The 17,486-nt window shown below is 43.6% G+C and overlaps 2 protein-coding genes and 1 long non-coding RNA gene across 4 annotated transcripts in view; 2 read left to right on the forward strand and 1 right to left on the reverse strand.

Annotated features, from left to right (window-relative positions):
* LOC116374492 (uncharacterized) overlaps positions 1 to 1,974 on the reverse strand; it is a 7,570-nt gene extending 5,596 nt beyond the window's left edge. Inside the window, exon 1 of the long non-coding RNA XR_004210453.1 lies at positions 1 to 1,974. This exon is cut by the window's left edge and continues 865 nt beyond it. This is a non-coding gene — a long non-coding RNA (uncharacterized LOC116374492).
* The window catches only part of LOC109878653 (RUN domain-containing protein 3A-like), a 20,054-nt gene extending 7,476 nt beyond the window's left edge, over positions 1 to 12,578 (forward strand). The window contains exons 2-14 of the mRNA XM_031827966.1: positions 2,331 to 2,446; positions 2,758 to 2,891; positions 3,030 to 3,115; positions 3,219 to 3,308; positions 3,396 to 3,476; positions 3,597 to 3,762; positions 5,106 to 5,263; positions 5,402 to 5,521; positions 6,120 to 6,211; positions 6,517 to 8,273; positions 9,394 to 9,562; positions 9,886 to 10,114; positions 12,218 to 12,578. Coding sequence (XP_031683826.1) covers positions 2,331 to 2,446; positions 2,758 to 2,891; positions 3,030 to 3,115; positions 3,219 to 3,308; positions 3,396 to 3,476; positions 3,597 to 3,762; positions 5,106 to 5,263; positions 5,402 to 5,521; positions 6,120 to 6,211; positions 6,517 to 6,659 — 1,186 coding nt within the window. The 3' untranslated portion in view covers positions 6,660 to 8,273; positions 9,394 to 9,562; positions 9,886 to 10,114; positions 12,218 to 12,578. The remainder of the gene's footprint in view (positions 1 to 2,330; positions 2,447 to 2,757; positions 2,892 to 3,029; positions 3,116 to 3,218; positions 3,309 to 3,395; positions 3,477 to 3,596; positions 3,763 to 5,105; positions 5,264 to 5,401; positions 5,522 to 6,119; positions 6,212 to 6,516; positions 8,274 to 9,393; positions 9,563 to 9,885; positions 10,115 to 12,217) is intronic.
* Positions 8,164 to 13,622, forward strand: LOC109878657 (glycoprotein-N-acetylgalactosamine 3-beta-galactosyltransferase 1-like). Of its 2 annotated transcripts, none has more exons than XM_020470868.2 (5): positions 8,164 to 8,277; positions 9,394 to 9,562; positions 9,886 to 10,114; positions 12,218 to 12,632; positions 12,739 to 13,593. In XM_020470868.2, the coding sequence occupies exons 2-5, from the start codon at positions 9,394 to 9,396 to the stop codon at positions 12,877 to 12,879; spliced, it is 954 nt and encodes a 317-aa protein (XP_020326457.2). In that variant the 5' UTR covers positions 8,164 to 8,277; the 3' UTR covers positions 12,880 to 13,593. The 2 variants fall into 2 exon arrangements, with proteins under 2 accessions (XP_020326457.2, XP_031683827.1); XM_031827967.1 differs by having other exon boundaries at positions 8,170 to 8,273; positions 12,739 to 13,622.
* The last annotated feature ends 3,864 nt before the right edge of the window (positions 13,623 to 17,486 follow it).

The following is a 17,486-nucleotide window of genomic DNA, read 5'->3' on the forward strand; positions in this document are numbered from 1 at the left end:
GTAAATCCTTAGTTCTGTGTGAAGCTTTATAGAACAGGTGCATCATGAAACATATCATGTGAGACATTATTATATAGGCAAGGATGTTGATGTAAGTTCATGTTTTCCATCAATGACCTATGACCTCTCTTCTCAAATGTGCAATGTGGCTTCAGTCTCCAATATGGGTGTAGCTCTTAGGATTTTTCCAAGTGTCTGTGTCCGTAAAATAGTTTATTCCATTTAGAGATGATCAGATAATCTTCTATTCCATTTGTCTATGGTCCTTGTCCTTTAGTATGCAAATAATTCATTATTCCACTTCAGGACAGAACATATCATTTGTTTCCTACTACTTGTATGTTATATAATAAGTCAACTTTGCAAACAAACAAAATCAAGTCAAACCGTGTTGAAGCAGTTATTTTATAAGCATCAGGTTACATCAGTTATGAAAGACATTTCCATCAGGTTACATCAATCAGTTATGACAGACACATTTCCTAGTTTAAGACCGTCCTTTATAAACTGAACATAGCATAGTTATTGTAATGTGTTCAACCTTGAAACAGACCAATTTCATCAGCATGCAATTGTTGTTTTATAACAAATGGGGACATTTAAGCTGTATTTTTGCTTCAGAGAATTACTGTTGAGGTTCTCTGTTGAACAGCACACTGATGATGACACATGCTCTGTCCAGTGTCTCCACATACACCACACACAGCTGTGTCCTCCTGCCTCCCTCCCTGCCAACACACCACCAACCTCATCTCCTCCGTCACACATCTGAATATCTGATTTCAAGCCTGTTAGATCCGTAACACATCCGAACAACACTCTCATCATGTGGGATTCATTTTGAAAGACATGCTCAATGTTTCTCTTCGAAAACATGAATGCTTCATTGACACTCGAGCTGCAGAATGCTGCACATTGATCAGACACATGGAATAATTGATTACAAATGGACATGATTTAAGCTACTACTGACCTGCTGAAACTGAGCAGATAAAAGTCCCTCTGTTTTGAGTGTAACGGTATACAATAATCACAGGTGGAAATCCCAGTAGATGTTCCGTGTAGTTTGTCTGCCCCTAGTGAGGCTGGATTTGACCACAGACACAGACTTCTCTCCATGGGTGAAGGTGAGAGTGGTCAGAGAGCTGGTGGTCTGGTCTCGTGTCACGGAGGTCTTTCCCATGGTCACAGTGATCTTTCCCAGGGTAACGGTGGTTCTGCTCCACGAGACTGAGGACTTGCCCCAGGAGATGGCGTACTTAGTCTTCAGAATCAAGATCCTGCCCTTAGTGAAACTAGTCTTGCTGGACAGGAAGGTGACTTTCCACTCCTCCTCTTCAGTCAAGTCTTTTTTTGACGTCCTGGTTGCTTTGGGAGTCTTGGACCTGGCGTCTGAGCTCCTGTCCATTTATTCTAGGTGGTCCTGCGCTTTGGCATCAGAGCCTTCCGGAAGGAGGTGGTGGTGGTTCCCCTGGTGAAACTAGCTCTGCCAAGAGCTACTGTGGTCTTCTCCCTACTGATGGTGGAGTCCCCCATGGAGGTGGTGGTCACTCCTCTGGAGACGGAGGTGTTGCCCATCGCGACCGTGGTCTTGCCCCTGGCTATGGAAGTTTTGCCCACTGCCAGGGCAGTCTTGCCCTCGGTGATGCTAGTGTTTCCCATGGAACAAGAGGCAGTCAGCCCTAGTCTGTGCCTGGACTCTCTCTTAGCTTACACTCGGCAGGCACAGCATAGCCTCTTGCGCTTAGCTCTCAGTGGGATGTGCAGTGAAATCTTGAGGTCATCAACCAAACTAAAACAGTGGCTACAGCTGTCCCAAATAGATCAGACCACCGCGTATAGAGAGGGTGGGGGGGGTCGTATTTGGTCATCCTCTGATGCCGGCTGGTTCCTTACAGGGATCAGACCAAGGGACGGACAGGACCTGGAAGCCCATACTGAACAAAGGCTGCCACGCCGACAACCGTGTCATCTGCCATTGGTTGAGACAAGGGTGTTAATTGTGTTGTTGTCACGGACACTTTGCGGAGCATCTGAAGGGGGACATTGTGTTGCACACAAGACAATTGGGGGTGACCTCAGATGCATTCGATGGCATTGTTCCCAAAGAACTCCTCTCAGCTATTGTTTAGCACAAGTCAAGTACAGTAGTACATTTGTCTCTGCCTGTCTGCTTCTACTGTTGTTTTTTACATGATTTCTTTACTTTCAACATACTGTACCTCTTTACTACTTGCATTTTTATTGCATATATAATAGTTTTGCAAATACGTACGTAGTTATCTTGTTTGTTTCTCATTCCTCTGTCTCTCTCTTCTCCTCTCGTTTAGATTCTCGGTGAAGACACTCCTGGAAAAGTACACAGCCGAGCCCATCGATGACTCATCCGAGGAGTTTGTCAACTTCGCTGCAATCTTGGAACACATCCTCAGCCACCGCTTCAAAGGTAACATGGCAGGTATAGGACATGGGACTGTCCATCAGTCTCTCGGTCTTCTAACTCAGGATACGGAAGCCTCAAGGCTTACCCTAGTTTCAAATGTTACTATTTAACCATTTACATAATGTGTATAATGTCACATATATAATAGGCAAATGTAATGATTTTTACATGAGCTCATGGCATGTCCATCTGTTTTGACTGAGTTAAAGTGCTGGATGCAAAGCCAATCTGCTGTGGTGCGTTGAGCGACAGGGACACTGTGTGGGCTGTTGTAGGAGATGGGAGTCATTGTCAGTGTTTTATCTGTGGACCAGGTCCAGGAAGCTGGTTCATCTCAGATGGCCAGCGAAGTTTCTGGGACTACATCCGGCTGGCATGCAGCAAGGTGCAGAACAACTGCATCGCCAGCATCGAAAACATTGAGAACATCAGCACCTCACGAGCCAAGGCAAGGACTGGGATCGTGTGTGTGTGTGTGTCACCAGAGCTTCAGAGTAACAAATCCCTTAGCTGGCACTCACACTCTCGTTCCCACTGACCCTGCCTTTCGCTCTCTTTCTTTCTCTCCTTCCATTGTTTCCTGCAGGGTCGGGCATGGATCCGTGTGGCGCTGATGGAGAAGCGTCTGTCTGAGTATGTGGCCACAGCCCTGAGGGACACACGGACAACCAGGTCAGATATACCACAAAATAGTATCCCATGTAGCCTATTAACTACCAATTTACCTTCGAAACAACATGCAAAACATAACTAATCATAAGGCTTTGCACTGCAGGAGGTTCTATGATGACGGAGCCATCATACTGCGAGAGGAGGCCACTGTTCTGACAGGCATGCTCATTGGCCTCAGTGCCATAGACTTCAGGTGAGGCAGCATTACTCAGGCCTGCAGAATCATAGCATTATTATTTGTTATTGTTATCTTAAAGTTCACAATTCTTTCTCTGTCCAGTTTTTGCTTGAAGGGGGAGACGCTGGATGGGAAGTCCCCTGCTGTGATTGACTTCACACCTTACCTGAAGTTCACTCAGAGGTGAGACAACCACATGTCCACTTCGCGAATATATGTCATACTAGTCAGTAGCTTAGTCATACCCATAGATATGACTATAAGTGGTGTGTAACTCCCCTGCTATATGTCCCCTGCTTACAGCTATGACTACCTGAGTGATGAGGATGATCGGTGCAGTGTGGACAGCAGTGCCAGTGACGAAAGTGTCCCAGAACACCCTTACATTCCCCTGGTCACCGACGAGGAGAGCTGGAGGAACAAGTGTCGCAAGATGGAGCAGAGGTTTAAGATTGTGTATGCACAGAAGGTGACCTTTTGACCTCCTGATAACCTTACATCCCTAAAGACATGGGGCATAGAATATCTTCCAGCTTTTCAGGTCTCCAGAGATGTTCCATCGGGTTCAAGTCCAGGCTCTGGCTGGGCCACTCAAGGACATTTCAAGACTTGTCCCCGAAGCCACTCCTGCGTTGTCTTGGCTGTGTGCTTAGGGTTGTTGTCCTGTTGGAAGGTGAACCTTCACCCCAGTCTGAGATCCTGATTGCTCTGTAGCAGGTTTTCATCAAGGGTTTTCTCTGTACTTTGCTCTGTTCATCTTTCCCTCAATCCTGAGCAGTCTCCCTGTCCCTGCCTTTGAAAAACATCCCCACAGCAGGATGCTTCCAACACCATGCTTCACCATAGGGATGGTGCCAGGTAACGCTTGGCATTCAGGCCAAATAGTTCAATCTTGGTTTCATCAGACCAGATAATCTTGATTCTCATGGTCTGAGAGTCTTTAGGTGACTTTTGGCAAATTCCAAGTGGACTTTCATGTGCCTTTTACTGAGGAATGGCTTCCATCTGGCCACTCAACCATAAAGGCCTGATTGGTAAAGTGCTGCAGAGATGGTTCTCCTTCTGGAAGGTTCTCCTATCTTCACAGAGGAACTCTAGAGCTGTCAGAGTGACCATCGGGTTCTTGGTCACCTCCATAACCAATGCCCTTCTCCCTCTATTGCTCAGTTTGGCCGGGCGGGCAGCTCAAGGAAGAGTCTTGGTGGTTCTAAACTTCTTCAATTTAAGAATGATGGAAGCCACTGTGTTTTTGGGGGCCTTTAATGCTGCAGACATTTTTTGGTACCCTTTCCCAGATCTGTGCCTCGACACAATCCTGTCTCTGAGCTCTACGGACGATTCCTTCGACCTCATGGCTTGGTTTTTGCTCTGCACCGTCAACTGTGGGACCTTTATGTAGACAGGTGTGAGCCTTTCCAAATCATGTCCAATCAATTGAATTTACGACAGGTGGAAACCAATCAAGTTGTAGAAACATCTCAAGGTTGATCAATGGAAACAGAATGCATCTGAGCTCAATTTCGATTTTCTTAGTAAAGGGTCTGAATATTTATGTAAATTGGCTACATTTTCTAAAATGTGTCATTATGGTGTATTGTGTGTAGATTGAGGAATTTATTTGATTTGAACCATTTTAGAATAAGGCTGTAACGTAACAAAATGTGGAAAAAGTCAAGGGGTCTGAATACTTTCCGAAGGCACTGTATATAGAGTAATAACTATGTACTTTTGGGGTATGCAGAACACAGTCTATCTGTGTGCACTCCAGTCCTATCTTCTAACTGTGTGTCTGGGTCTGTGTCTGTGATGCAGGGCTACCTGGAGGAGCTGGTGCGTCTGCGGGAGTCCCAGCTGAAGAACGTGGAGACGGAGAACAAGAAGCTGAGTGCCAGGCTGGAGGAGCTCAGAGTCCAGAGCCTGCAGGAGAAGAAGGAGCTGGAGTCCATCGTACTGGAGCTGCAGGCACAACTGTGAGAGCAGTATACAAATGCACACACACTGGTATACATGATGGGGACACATACGAACATCATAAACAGACACACACAAATGCAGTACATCACATATCAGATGGTGTTAAGAGTTAATCACAAGCGTGTTCCTTCCAGCACTGCCCTCATCCCCTGTGATTCCTCCCACCTGACTAAGGATCTGTCCATCCCTCTGGTCAACCAGTGGCCCTCCATACGAGGCTACAACAACCAGGGGGACGTCAAGCTCTTCCGCAGGTATATCTACTGAATGAGTGTATATGTGCATATGTTTGATTTTGTGATACTGTACATTTAAAGCTGCAATATGTAACTTTTTGGGCGACCCAAACAAATTCATATAGAAATGGGTGATATAGACATGTCATTCTCATTGAAAGGAAGTATAAGAAGTGTATATCTGTTCTATGTGTGGTATTTCTATGCTTCCCGTTCTTACGTTTCATTTTTGCATCTTTTACTTTCGGTTTTGTACAGCATTTTCAAACAGCTGGTTTTGGTTATGGAAAATATATTTCACAGCGGTTTGGATGGTACAATGATTCTCTACACTATACTTACTTGTTTTGTCAGAAACTAAAATTAGGCAAACTATTATAATTTTAGCAAACAGGAAATGTCGAAGCGATTTCTACACAGATGTTATTGTAACAGTATTTCATATGTGTATAAGACAGTCGTTTTTTTGGAATTGTTAGTTAGATTACTTGTTCGTTATTACTGCATTGTCGGAACTAGAAGCACAAGCATTTCGCTACACTCGCATTAACATCTGCTAACCATGTGTATGTGACAAATAAAATTTGATTTGATTTGATGTCACTCATCCCTTCAGGAGAAGCTTCCACAGTTTGGAGCAGCTTTCAGCTGACGTCAGTCTGAACTCTGATTCCCAGAAGACCGATGGGCAACAGAACGGAGATACAGGTTGGTGCTCAACAGATAAATGTACATTATACAAACACATTTGTAGACGCACAGCAATGCATACTGATGCTGCAGAAATATGTGAACCGAGTCACCCACTCATACATGCATCAACACAAAACCACACAGAAACAGAAACCCACTTAGAAGAATGCATCCACATGTCCTCACAAGCGCACACATACAAAGGCATGTTTGAACAGTGTCTATGGTGTATTTTATGTGGGTGTTTAAGTTATGCTGATAGCCAACGTGTGCTTTAGGGACAGAGTTTTATTGTGTTTTGTCTATTCTCTCCTCTGTAGGAAAAGACTACACCCCTTCTATGCTGGGTCTCTGTGGCTCTCTGTCCTCTCTCCCCAGCTGCAAGTCCATGTCTAGCCTCAAGTCCAGTGAGTGTCTGGTCAACATCAGCATGGAACCCAGCCCTGCACTCTCCCCCAGCTAGGGGGCGCCATGCCACCAGAGCTCTGTCTGCCCAGCGCAAAGCCAACAACACCCGCCTGCCTCAACCTGGAGACACTCAATAGATCATGAACATCTACCTACCTACTGTCACTATTAACACAGTTACCAACAAAACCCTTTTTCAACCAAACCCTTTGCCAACCAACTCCACTCAACCCACTGCTTCATGTCTGCAAAGATTAGAGGGGGAAAAGCTCTTCAATATTTCTGGATTTTTGTGTGGATTGAATTAAAGTTATAATGAAACTAAAAAGATCCTAGTTTGTCTGTGCCCCTCCTCACCCACACCCTCTCTCATATCCTCACACTGTTCCAACCTGCTCTTTCACTGTTGTGTGTGTGTGAATTCCTATGTCAAAATGTTGGCCTGTATTTAATGCCTTTTGAACACATCTAACTAGCGTAATTCAAAGCTACAAAACTATCCAAAAGCATATTTATTGATCTATTTAAATTCTCCTCTCCTCTAGATCTCCTTATCCAAGTCTTTCTCTGCACCTGACCCATCTGGTCATTGTACTGTCTGTGTGTCAGTCTGTCCCAGCCCTGCCTCAGCCTATACTATCCTCTTGCCTGCCTGTCAAAATGACAGACAAACTGGAATGACGCACTTGCGATTAAGTCAGAACACTGAACTGAATTCTAACAAAAACATCAGCTATTCTTCGGTGTTTGTGAGTGGATGCAGGTTGAGTGTTGCTAACATAGTGGCTAGATGTGTATTTGATGCATGTGGCTGAATGATATTGGCATTGTTCCTCCATTGTAATGGGTTTTTGATGGCCTGAATCTCCAAATCATTGACCTGCTTGAGTAATCAGGCATTACTGTTTCAGTATGTGTTCATGTGTGCAGCAATTGGTTACGTCTGTCTATCAACAGTTTTGTCACTTTGCTTTTTATATTTTGTTGATGAATCTGATTTTATAAATCAAGTGTTCTGTTATTTTTCCACATGCATATTTGGTTATTTTTGTTCAATGACCAATGCTATTAGTTGCAATAAACTGCCTTATTTTTGTTATGTCACTCCTTTTCAGTGAGTATTTTTTTCTCTACAAGGGGTGTAAATGTTATTAAAGTATGTTTACCCTGAACTACTCCACTGGTTTCAACAGTATACATCTGTAATACTCATGTTGATTTTCTACTAACATAAAGGATTCTATTTAAGCAGCCCTTGATTAGTTGAGACAAGTATAGCTTGTCTACTGAGACAAGTATAGCTTGTCTTACTAACGTAAGCTATTGGGCCAATTGATTTCAGTACATTGTGCTGCAAACCTGCAGGACCATCGCCCAGATTTTGCCTATCGGATATGATTAAATGCACAGAAATAGAATGGACAAATCATTGTCTTGAATGTGGATACCTTTCTATTTCTATGCATTTAATCCTGTACGAAAAGGTGAAATCCAGATGGATAATTTTTGATAAACTGGGCCCAGGATTGTGTCCAAGGTGCTCTATGGCACCATCTAGTGGTCCATTTACTGTGTCCCCAATCAATCGATTGGTGGGCAGTGCGTCTGCAGGGGTGGTGTCCAATTAACCGTCACATCAGGTCATTGTTCTGTTTCTGGAAGGCAGAGGGTTGGTATGTTTGATAGAACTTTGTAAAACCAAATGTAAGATTTAGGATTGATTTGTAGGTCTATGCATGTTGGTAATGGGACATTTAGATCACTAAAGTTCACATTTAGTTTAGAGTGATTAACACTATGCTTAGCATAATTATATTTTCCCTTTCTGTAACACACATGATGTCCAGTGTTTGTGACACTCAAGATGTGGGTTGATGGTCAATAGACTTATGTTATGGATTATTATTATCTGTTGATAGTGGGTGATGCCAGACGATGTACAAGGACACACTTATTATTCACTGTAGTATTGTATTTATGACACTGTGACCCTGTAGCAGCTGACCAAGTCACTGCCTTCTGTTTTGACAAACCACAAGCTTCTTGGGCTGGTGTTTCTATAGCTTCATAAATCAGACTTTTATACAAATCTTGGTATACAGTCTGAAGCAAAGCACTGCAGAATCCTGGTAATGTTCCTTACAAGCCAGAATGTTGAATAAAATGACATTTGAACTTACTCTATTGGTTGTCTGTGCAGTTGGTCCTTCAGCTGTTGGAAATTTGAGACAGAATATCCATCGGAAAGTATTGTTTACCCAGCTTTTTAGCGCACCGGTACTGAAGTAGACATTTCTAGCACTTGGCACAAAACCATGTAAATGCCTTGTATTATGTGTGCATGTACTTCCATCTCGTGTGTTCAGTCATGAGCAAACACATCTTGATTGCCACACAGAGCCATGTGTTGAAGTCTGTTTAATACTTTCCTGTGGATATTTTGTCATATTCTGACTAGCTGAACGACCAACACCCAGGACAATCATCAGAGTACTTTCCAATAATTGTATTCAACATTTGTGACAGACGAGGGACGTTTAGTTTTTTTTCTGTGTGTGTGTGGTATTGCCTACACAATTGAAGGCCGATGTTTGTGACAAGAACATTTGGTGCTGTCTGACTATTATATAAGAGCCAGTCTCCAAGATGTCAGACATTTTCTGTGCCAAATGTGTCTCCTTGTTGCAACTTCTTATAAACCAGATTGGTTTTTGATTAACTTAGTCTGCAAATGCTCTTTTTTTGTAAACCTAGACGTTACTTTTACAAAATGATTTTGTCTTGTGCAGATGATTATGTCTAAGTCCACTTCAAAGCCTTCCAAACTCTTGGATTTTATGTTCTGTGCTGGCTTTGTGTTGGGGTTCTGTCTCTGTTTCATGGCCATTGCTTACTACAAAGCATATCAGATCTCTCAGGAGACAGTGCCCTTGCCCTCACGGACCATCAGCCTCTTGGGTGAGCTCCCTTCAGTATTTGTTTTACACCTCTCTGAATATCTCCAATACACTCAGCAGCATGATCTCTCTCTCTCTCTCTCTCTCTCTCTGTCTGTCTGTATCTCTGTCTGTCTGTCTGTCTGTCTGTCTGTCTGTCTGTCTGTCTGTCTGTCTGTCTGTATCTCTGTCTGTATCTCTGTCTGTATCTCTGTCTGTCTGTCTGTCTGTATCTCTGTCTGTCTGTATCTCTGTCGGTCTGTCTGTCTGTATCTCTGTCTGTATCTCTGTCTGTCTGTGTATCTCTGTCTCTCCACCACTCTGCTGTTGCCACTAATGCCTCAGTCCTCTCGCCTTTGCCCCCCACCCCCTCTTCGGGTCGACTGCTCTGCTGGGTGTGGACCAGAGCTAAACACATAGTGAACACCTGGGGGCCTCGCTGTGACACACTGCTCTTCATGAGCTCTAAGCCGGACCTCCTGTTCCCTGGGACCGTGCTGGCTTTGGCAACAGAGGAGGGAAGAGCCAACCTGTACAATAAGACCATGGCCGCTTTCAACTTACTGCATGACGGGTAATGCTCCCACAACACCAGTATGTTCTCCGAATCTCTCTCACATTGATGGAGGACATGATTCTGGTGGTCTAGAATCCATGTGGTATGGGAGATCTACAGTGCATTTGGAAACTATTCAGACCCCTTCCATTTTCCCACATTTTGTTCTGTTACAGCTGTATTCTAAAATGTAGAAAATTAAATATACACACAATATCCTATAATGACAAAGTGAAAACAGGTTTTTAGAAATGTTTGCAAATACCTTAAACTGAAACACCTTATTTACAAAAATATTCAGACCCTTTGCTATGAGACTTGAAATTGAGCTCAGGTGCATCCTGTTTCCATTGATTATACTTGAGATGTTTCTTCAACTTGATTGGAGTCCACCTGTGGTAAATTAAATTGATTGGACATGATTTGGAAAGGCACACATCTGTCTATATAAGGTCCCACAGTTAACAGTGCATGTCAGAGCAAAACCAAGCTATGAGCTCGTAGGAATTGTCCGTAGAGCTCTGAGAGGATTGTGTCGAGGCACAGATCAGGGAAAGGGTCACAACATTTCTGCAGCATTGAAGTTCCCCAAGAACACAGTGGCCTCCATCTTTCTTAAATTGAAGAAGTTTGTAACCACCAAGACTCTCACTAGAGCTAGCCGTCTGGCCAAACTGAGCAATCGGGGGTGACCAAGAACCCGATGGTCACTCTGACAGAGCTCCAGAGTTCCTCTGTGGAGATGGGAGAATCTTTCAGAAGGACAACCATCTCTGCAGCACTCCACCAATCAGGCTTTTATGGTAGAGTGGCCAGACAGAAGCCACTCCTCAGTAAAAGACACATGACAGCCCACTTGAAGTTTGCCAAAAGACACCTAAAGGACTCTCAGACCATGAGAAACAAGATTCCCTGGTCTGATGAAACCAAGATTGAACTCTTTGGCCTGAATGCCAAGCGTCACGTCTGATGGAAGCATCATGCTGTGGCGATTTTTTTCAGTGGCAGGGACAGGGAGACTAGGCAGTATCGAGGGAAAGGAAAGATGAACGGCGCAAAGTACAGCGAGATCCTTGATGAAAACCTGCTCCAGAGTGCTCAGGACCTCAGACTGTTCACCTTCCAACAGGACAAAGACCCTGAGCACACAGCCAAGACAATGCAAGAGTGACTTCGGGACAAGTCTCAATGTGGCCTAGCCAGATCCTGGGCTTTAACCTGATCGAACATGAATATAGCTGTGCAGCGACGCTCCTCATTCAACTTGAGAGGATCTGCAGAGAAGAATGTGAGATACTCCCCAAAAACAGGTGTGCCAAGCTTGTAGCATCATACCCAAGAAGACTCGAGGCTGTAATTGCTGCCAAAGGTGCTTAAACAAAGGGTCTGAATACTTATATTACAGTTTATATTTTATACATTTGCAAAAAATATATAAAGAACTGTTTTTGTATTGTGATGGAGTATTGTGTGTAGATTGATGAAGAAAATAAACTATTTAATCAATTTTAGAATAAGACTGGAATGTAAGAAAAAGTGAAGGGGTCTGAATACTTTCCCAATGTATGTAGTGCAATGTGGATGGATGGGCTGACGTCACTGTCAGTCAGGTGACCTATGTAAAGATGCTCTTTTTTTGGTCACCCATCTACATACAATGTCCCATAAATTTGCAAACATTTCTGAAAACATTCTCGTTTACATGAGTATTCACACACCGGAGTCAATACATGTTAGAATCATATTTGGCAGTGATTACAGCTGTGAGTGTTTCTGGGTCTCTAAGAACTTTGTACACCTGGATTGTACAATATTTGTACGTTATTCTTTTTAAAGATCTTTAAGTTTTGTTGATTGTTGATCATTGCTAGACAGCCATTATGAAGTCTTGTCATAGATTTCAAAAAGAATAATTCCACTTCGACATTATGAGGTGTTGTGTGTAAGTAAGCCAGTAACACACAATCTCAAATTAATCCATTTTAAATTCAGGCTGTAACACAACAAAATGTTGGAAAGGTCAAGGGTGTAAATGTGTTCTGAAAGCACTATTTGTATGTGCTGGTGAAGGAGACAAACTCTGCCTTCTGTCTTTGACCCTCCTCTTTCCTCCATTTCCAGTTACCTAGACAGGGCTGACTGGTTCCTCAAAGCTGATGATGACACCTATGTAATTGTGGAAAACTTGCGTCTACTCCTGTCTCGGTTCAGCCCAGACAAGCCTGTGTATCTGGGCAGACGTTTTCGCCGCTTTGTCCATCAAGGCTACATGAGTGGTGGTGCTGGCTATGTACTGAGCCGCGAGTCTGTGAGACGCTACGTCAGGGCCCTGCACCATGGAGCCTGCACCCAGTCCACCTCTGCAGAGGACCTACTACTGGGCTTCTGCCACCAGAAGCTGGGAGTCCCGGCAGGGGACTCTAGAGACCACCAACACAGGGAAACATTCCACCCCCTGTGGCTGGGTAAACTTCTCTGTACCGAAGACATACTGCCCAAATGGTTCCACCAGTACAACTATTACCCTTCCAAAGTGGTAACTAGGTCTACACTCTCAGTAGAACACATCAAATGACCTCCCTTCAGTGCCATTGAGCTTCCTGCTCATCTGTTTTTTTCCTTTCTTTCTCCCTCTCTGTCAGGGTCCAGACTGTTGCTCCAATTCATCTGTATCCTTCCATTACGTTGAGCCAGTCAGAATGTACATGCTAGATTACTTCCTGTACCATCTCAGTCCAGTGGGGGGCCACAACCCAAAGCTGGGTGAGACCAGAGAGGAATAAGCAGAGACCCCTTTCTATGGATTTGACAGTGACATCCCTGATAATAAATAATAATATACATGCTCGCACTGTAATTAATGATGTCATTCTCTTGTAAAGAGTTGTCTTGCAAACATTAAAACCAATGTTGTTACTAAACTCTTTAAGGTCCATGCTAGTTCAAACCAATTCATCATGATCTCGTCTGGATAGTTGCCTAGTTACAGTATGTATTCATAAATTGAGTCTGTCATTAGTCAGAGATTTTATTAAATACTATTCTAATTCCTAATTATATGGTTAAAATGCTGTCTTCCAGTGACATATTATGTTAGCTGAGGTTCCAAATTGGTGGGTGCGATGTAATAAATAATAATTGAACCTCAACCCGGATAGTTTGAACTGTATAAGAGGCCCCTTAGAGCAGATCACTGAAGCGTTACTGGCCATTTGATTGATGTTTTATTCTCCAACGCAGGTCTGTTGCGTCATTGTTTCAGAATATATGATAAGAGCTCTCATTTTCAATGTCTACAGCAGCATCAGCTAACATATTTTTTGTAGATCTATGGGCAAGCTGCAAGATCTGAACAGAACCTAACATTCTGGCTTGTATATTGGCCTTTTTAACACTCAAGTTATATTGACAATGTCTTGATAAATTGTAGACTAAACAAAATTATAAACGCAACATGTAAAGTGTTGTTCCCATGTTTCATTAGCTGAAATTAAAGATCCCAGCCATTTTCCATATGCACAAAAAAGCTTCTCTCTCAAATGTTGTGCACAAATGTGTTTATATGAATTTCTAATTTTCTAAGACTTTGGCACACCTGTCAGGTGGATGATTATCAAGAAGCTTATAAAACAACATGATCATTATACAGGTGCACCTTGTGCTGGGGACAATAAAATGCCATTCTAAAATGTGCAGTTTTGTCACACAACGCAATGCCACAGATGTCTCAAGTTTTGAGGGAGCGTGCAGTTGCCATGCATACTGCAGGAATGTCCACCAGAGCTGTGCCAGAGAATTTAATGTTCATTTCTTTACTATTATCCACCTCGACGTGGTCTTAGAGAATTTAGCCGTATATCCAACTGGCTTCACAACCGCACACCACCGGTAACCACACCAACCCAGGACCTCCACATTCGTCTTCTTCACCTGTGGGCTCGTTTTAGACCAACCAACCGGACAGTTGATGAAACTGGATTTGCCCAACCGAAGAATTTTTGCTCAAACTGTCAGAAACTATCTCGGGAAGTTCATCTGCGTGCTCGTCGTCCACACCAGGGTCTTGACCTGGCTGCAGTTCGGTTTCTTATCCAACTTCAGTGGATAAATGCTCACTTTCATGGCCACTGGCACACTGGAGAAGTGTGGTCTTTATGGATGAATCCCGGTTTCAACTGTACCGTGCAGAATGCGTGTATGGCGTTGTGGGGGTGAACGGTTTGCTGATGTCTATGTTGTGAACAGAGTACCCCATGGTGGCGGTGGGGTTATGGTATGGGAAGGCATAAGCTAAGGACAACGAACACATTTACATCTTATCGATGGCAATTTGAATGCACAGAGATACTGTGACGAGATCCTGAGGCCCATTGTTGTGCCGTTCATCTGCTGCCACCACCACCACCTCATATTTCATCATGATAATGCATGGCCCTATGTCGCAAGGATCTGCACACAATTCCTTTAAGCTGAAACGGTCTTAGTTCTTCCATGGCCTGCATACTCACCAGACATGTCACCCATTGATCATGTTTGGTATGCTCTGGATTGACGTATACAGCAGTGTTCCAGTTCCCGCCAATATCCAGAAACTTTGCACAGCCATTGCCAGCAGCATACCACCCTGCATACCACTGCTGGCTTGCTTCTGAAGCTTAGCAGGTTTGGTCCTGGTTGGTCCCTGGATGGGAGAGCAGATGCTGCTGGAAGTGGTGTTGGAGGGCCAGTAGGAGGCACTCTTTCCTCTGGTCTAAAAAATATCCCAATGCCCCAGGGCAGTGATTGGGACACTGCCCTGTGTACGGTGCCGTCTTTCGGATGAGATGTTAAAACGGGTGTCCTGACTCTCTGAGGTCATGAAAGATCCCATGGCCATGTTCTCAGTCAATTTACCTGGTAAAATAACGGAAAAATAAATTGAAGAGGAGTAGGGTAACAGGCCTGATCAATTATATGCGAAGGAGATGTGTCACTCTGTTTGAGGGAAATGGTCACACCAGATATTGACTGGTTTTCTGATCAACACCCTGCCCTTTTTTTAAGGTATCTGTGAACAACGAATGCATATCTGTATTCCCAGTCATGAGAAATCAATAGATTAGGGCCTAATTTATTTATTTCAATTGACTGATTTCCTTATATGAACTAACAAACTAAAACCTTTGAAATTGTTGCATGTTGCTTTTATATTTTTTTTATCCGTGTTGATAAGGAGTTTAATCCATAATGTTCGAACATTAAAGAGGAATGTGTGTGAATGTATTGTGGGGGCAAAGGCATAGGATTGAGAAGCACTGGTGTACACTGCTGGTTTGAGATTTAATAAACTGGGAGGGAACATTATGACTTTCGAGGGCAGACCCTTGATAGATAGATAGATAGATGGAGTTTATGACCAATAAAAGTTAAGTCGTATTTTTCAGTACCCAACCAGATCAAGAATGTGTCATTCGCCTCGCCCACTTGTAAGTAAATTGGACACGAGAATTTAGCTAGTTGAGCTGTTGTCAGTTTCAGACACAAGATTTGGAAATATTTTGTCAACTGTGGAGCCTGATAGTTTACATAAAGTAAAGTTATAATAGCCAAGGGTGGGTGATCAGGTTGGGCATTTAATAGTTTTATTGTGAACTAAATGCAGGGCTAATATTTTTGAGATGTATTTATTTTAGTTCGAGAGAAAAGTTGGAGGAAATCATGGTCATCACAAAAGAAGCCTGGCTGCTAGCAAGAAGCTAACCATGTTGGATACTTAACATAAATATTGAAATAGTGGCTAATTTAAACTGAAGAAGAGGTAGCTAAAACTACTGATTGTGAGCTTTGATACGATTGCCTGTTGAAGTCGAAGTGTTTTCGGCTGCTTCATTTTGCACTTGGGGGGGATGTCGTGCAGAAGTGAAGCGGCTCGGGGGGGCACCCCTTGTCTACAACCACTTCGAGCCACTGTCCCATTCCAGCTTCACAACAAAGCACAACCGCGCTGCAAAGATTCCAATACTGGTAAATAAAAAAAATCATTTTGGTGCCAAATATTACACTATGGTGGGAATGTCGCTAGAGTTTGCATTGTTATTGCTGTCTAGCACTAGTCTAACGGGTATGTGGGCTATATATTATGATGAACTGTTATAGTATGTTACTGCTTAGCTACATGGGTCTATTTTACGTGCCTTTTGGCCTCAATTTTTCTAAACAGACCATCGACTTACAGTGAATATAGCCTAATTTCCACCATGCATCAACCATCCCCCACCCTGCTCAAGCATGTGTTTTGATGTGGGTCTCTGTAGGACCCTATAAAAGGAAGTGTTGTAAAAGCAGATATGTGCTACTTAATTTGAGAATAATGTCATGTTTTTTCCAAATCATTATTACACCATATAGCTGGAACATCATATACATAGTTTTGTCAGTTACATCCATGTTTTTTTATTACATCACAAATTATTGGAATGGCATCATAAAGAGTTCTCAGTAAAAGGAACACCTATGTGAGAATGCTATTCATTGACCACAGCTCAGCGTTCAACACCATAGTGCCCTCAAAGCTCATCACTAAGCTAAGGACCCTGGGACTAAACACCTCCCTCTGCAACTGGATCCTGGACTTCCTGACGGGCCACCACTAGGTGGTAAGGGTAGGTAACAACACATCCGCCACGCTGATTCTCAGCACAGGGGCCACTCGGGTGCGTGCTTAGTCCACTCCTTTACTCCCTGTTCGCTCATGACTGCATGACTAGGCACGACTCCAACACCACCATTAAATTTGCCGATGACACAACAATGGTAGGTCTGATCACTGACAACGACGAGACAGCCTATAGGAAGGTGGTCAGAGACCTGGCCGTTTGGTGCCAGGACAACAACCTCTCCCTCAACGTGGTCAAGACAAAGGAGATGATTGTGCTCTACAGGAAAAAGAGGACTGAGCACGCCCCCATTCTCATCAACGGGGATGCAGTGGAGCAGGTTGAGCGCTTCAAGTTCCTTGGTATCCACATCACTAACAAACTAACATGGTCCAAGTGCACCAAGACCATCGTAAAGAGGGCACAACAAAACCTATTCCACCTCAGGAAACATGGGTCCTCAGATCCTCAAAAGGTTCTATATCTGCACCATCGAGAGCACTGGTTGCATCACTACCTGGTATTGCAACTGCTCGGCATCCGACCGCAAAGCACTACAGAGGGTAGTGCGAACGGCCCAGTACATCACCGGGGTCAAGCTTCCTGTTATCCAGGACCTCTATACCAGGCGGTGTCAGAGGAAGACTCCAGCCAGCCTAGTTATAGACTGTTCTCTCTGCTACCGCACAGCAAGCGATACCGGAGCGGCAAGTCTAGGTCCACAACGCTTCTAAACAGCTTTTACCCCCAAACCA

The sequence above is a fragment of the Oncorhynchus kisutch genome, linkage group LG6, assembly GCF_002021735.2.
Source record: "Oncorhynchus kisutch isolate 150728-3 linkage group LG6, Okis_V2, whole genome shotgun sequence".
NCBI lineage: Eukaryota > Metazoa > Chordata > Actinopteri > Salmoniformes > Salmonidae > Oncorhynchus > Oncorhynchus kisutch.

Excerpts from the sequence above, each read along its gene's own strand:
- LOC109878657 (XM_020470868.2), top strand. The coding sequence starts at position 9,394 with ATGATTATGTCTAAGTCCACTTCAAAGCCTTCCAAACTCTTGGATTTT. Across the intron at positions 9,563-9,885 it reads ACGGACCATCAGCCTCTTGG|TCCTCTCGCCTTTGCCCCCC; the intron begins GTGAGCTCCCTT and ends CTAATGCCTCAG. Across the intron at positions 12,633-12,738 it reads ACTATTACCCTTCCAAAGTG|GGTCCAGACTGTTGCTCCAA; the intron begins GTAACTAGGTCT and ends CCTCTCTGTCAG.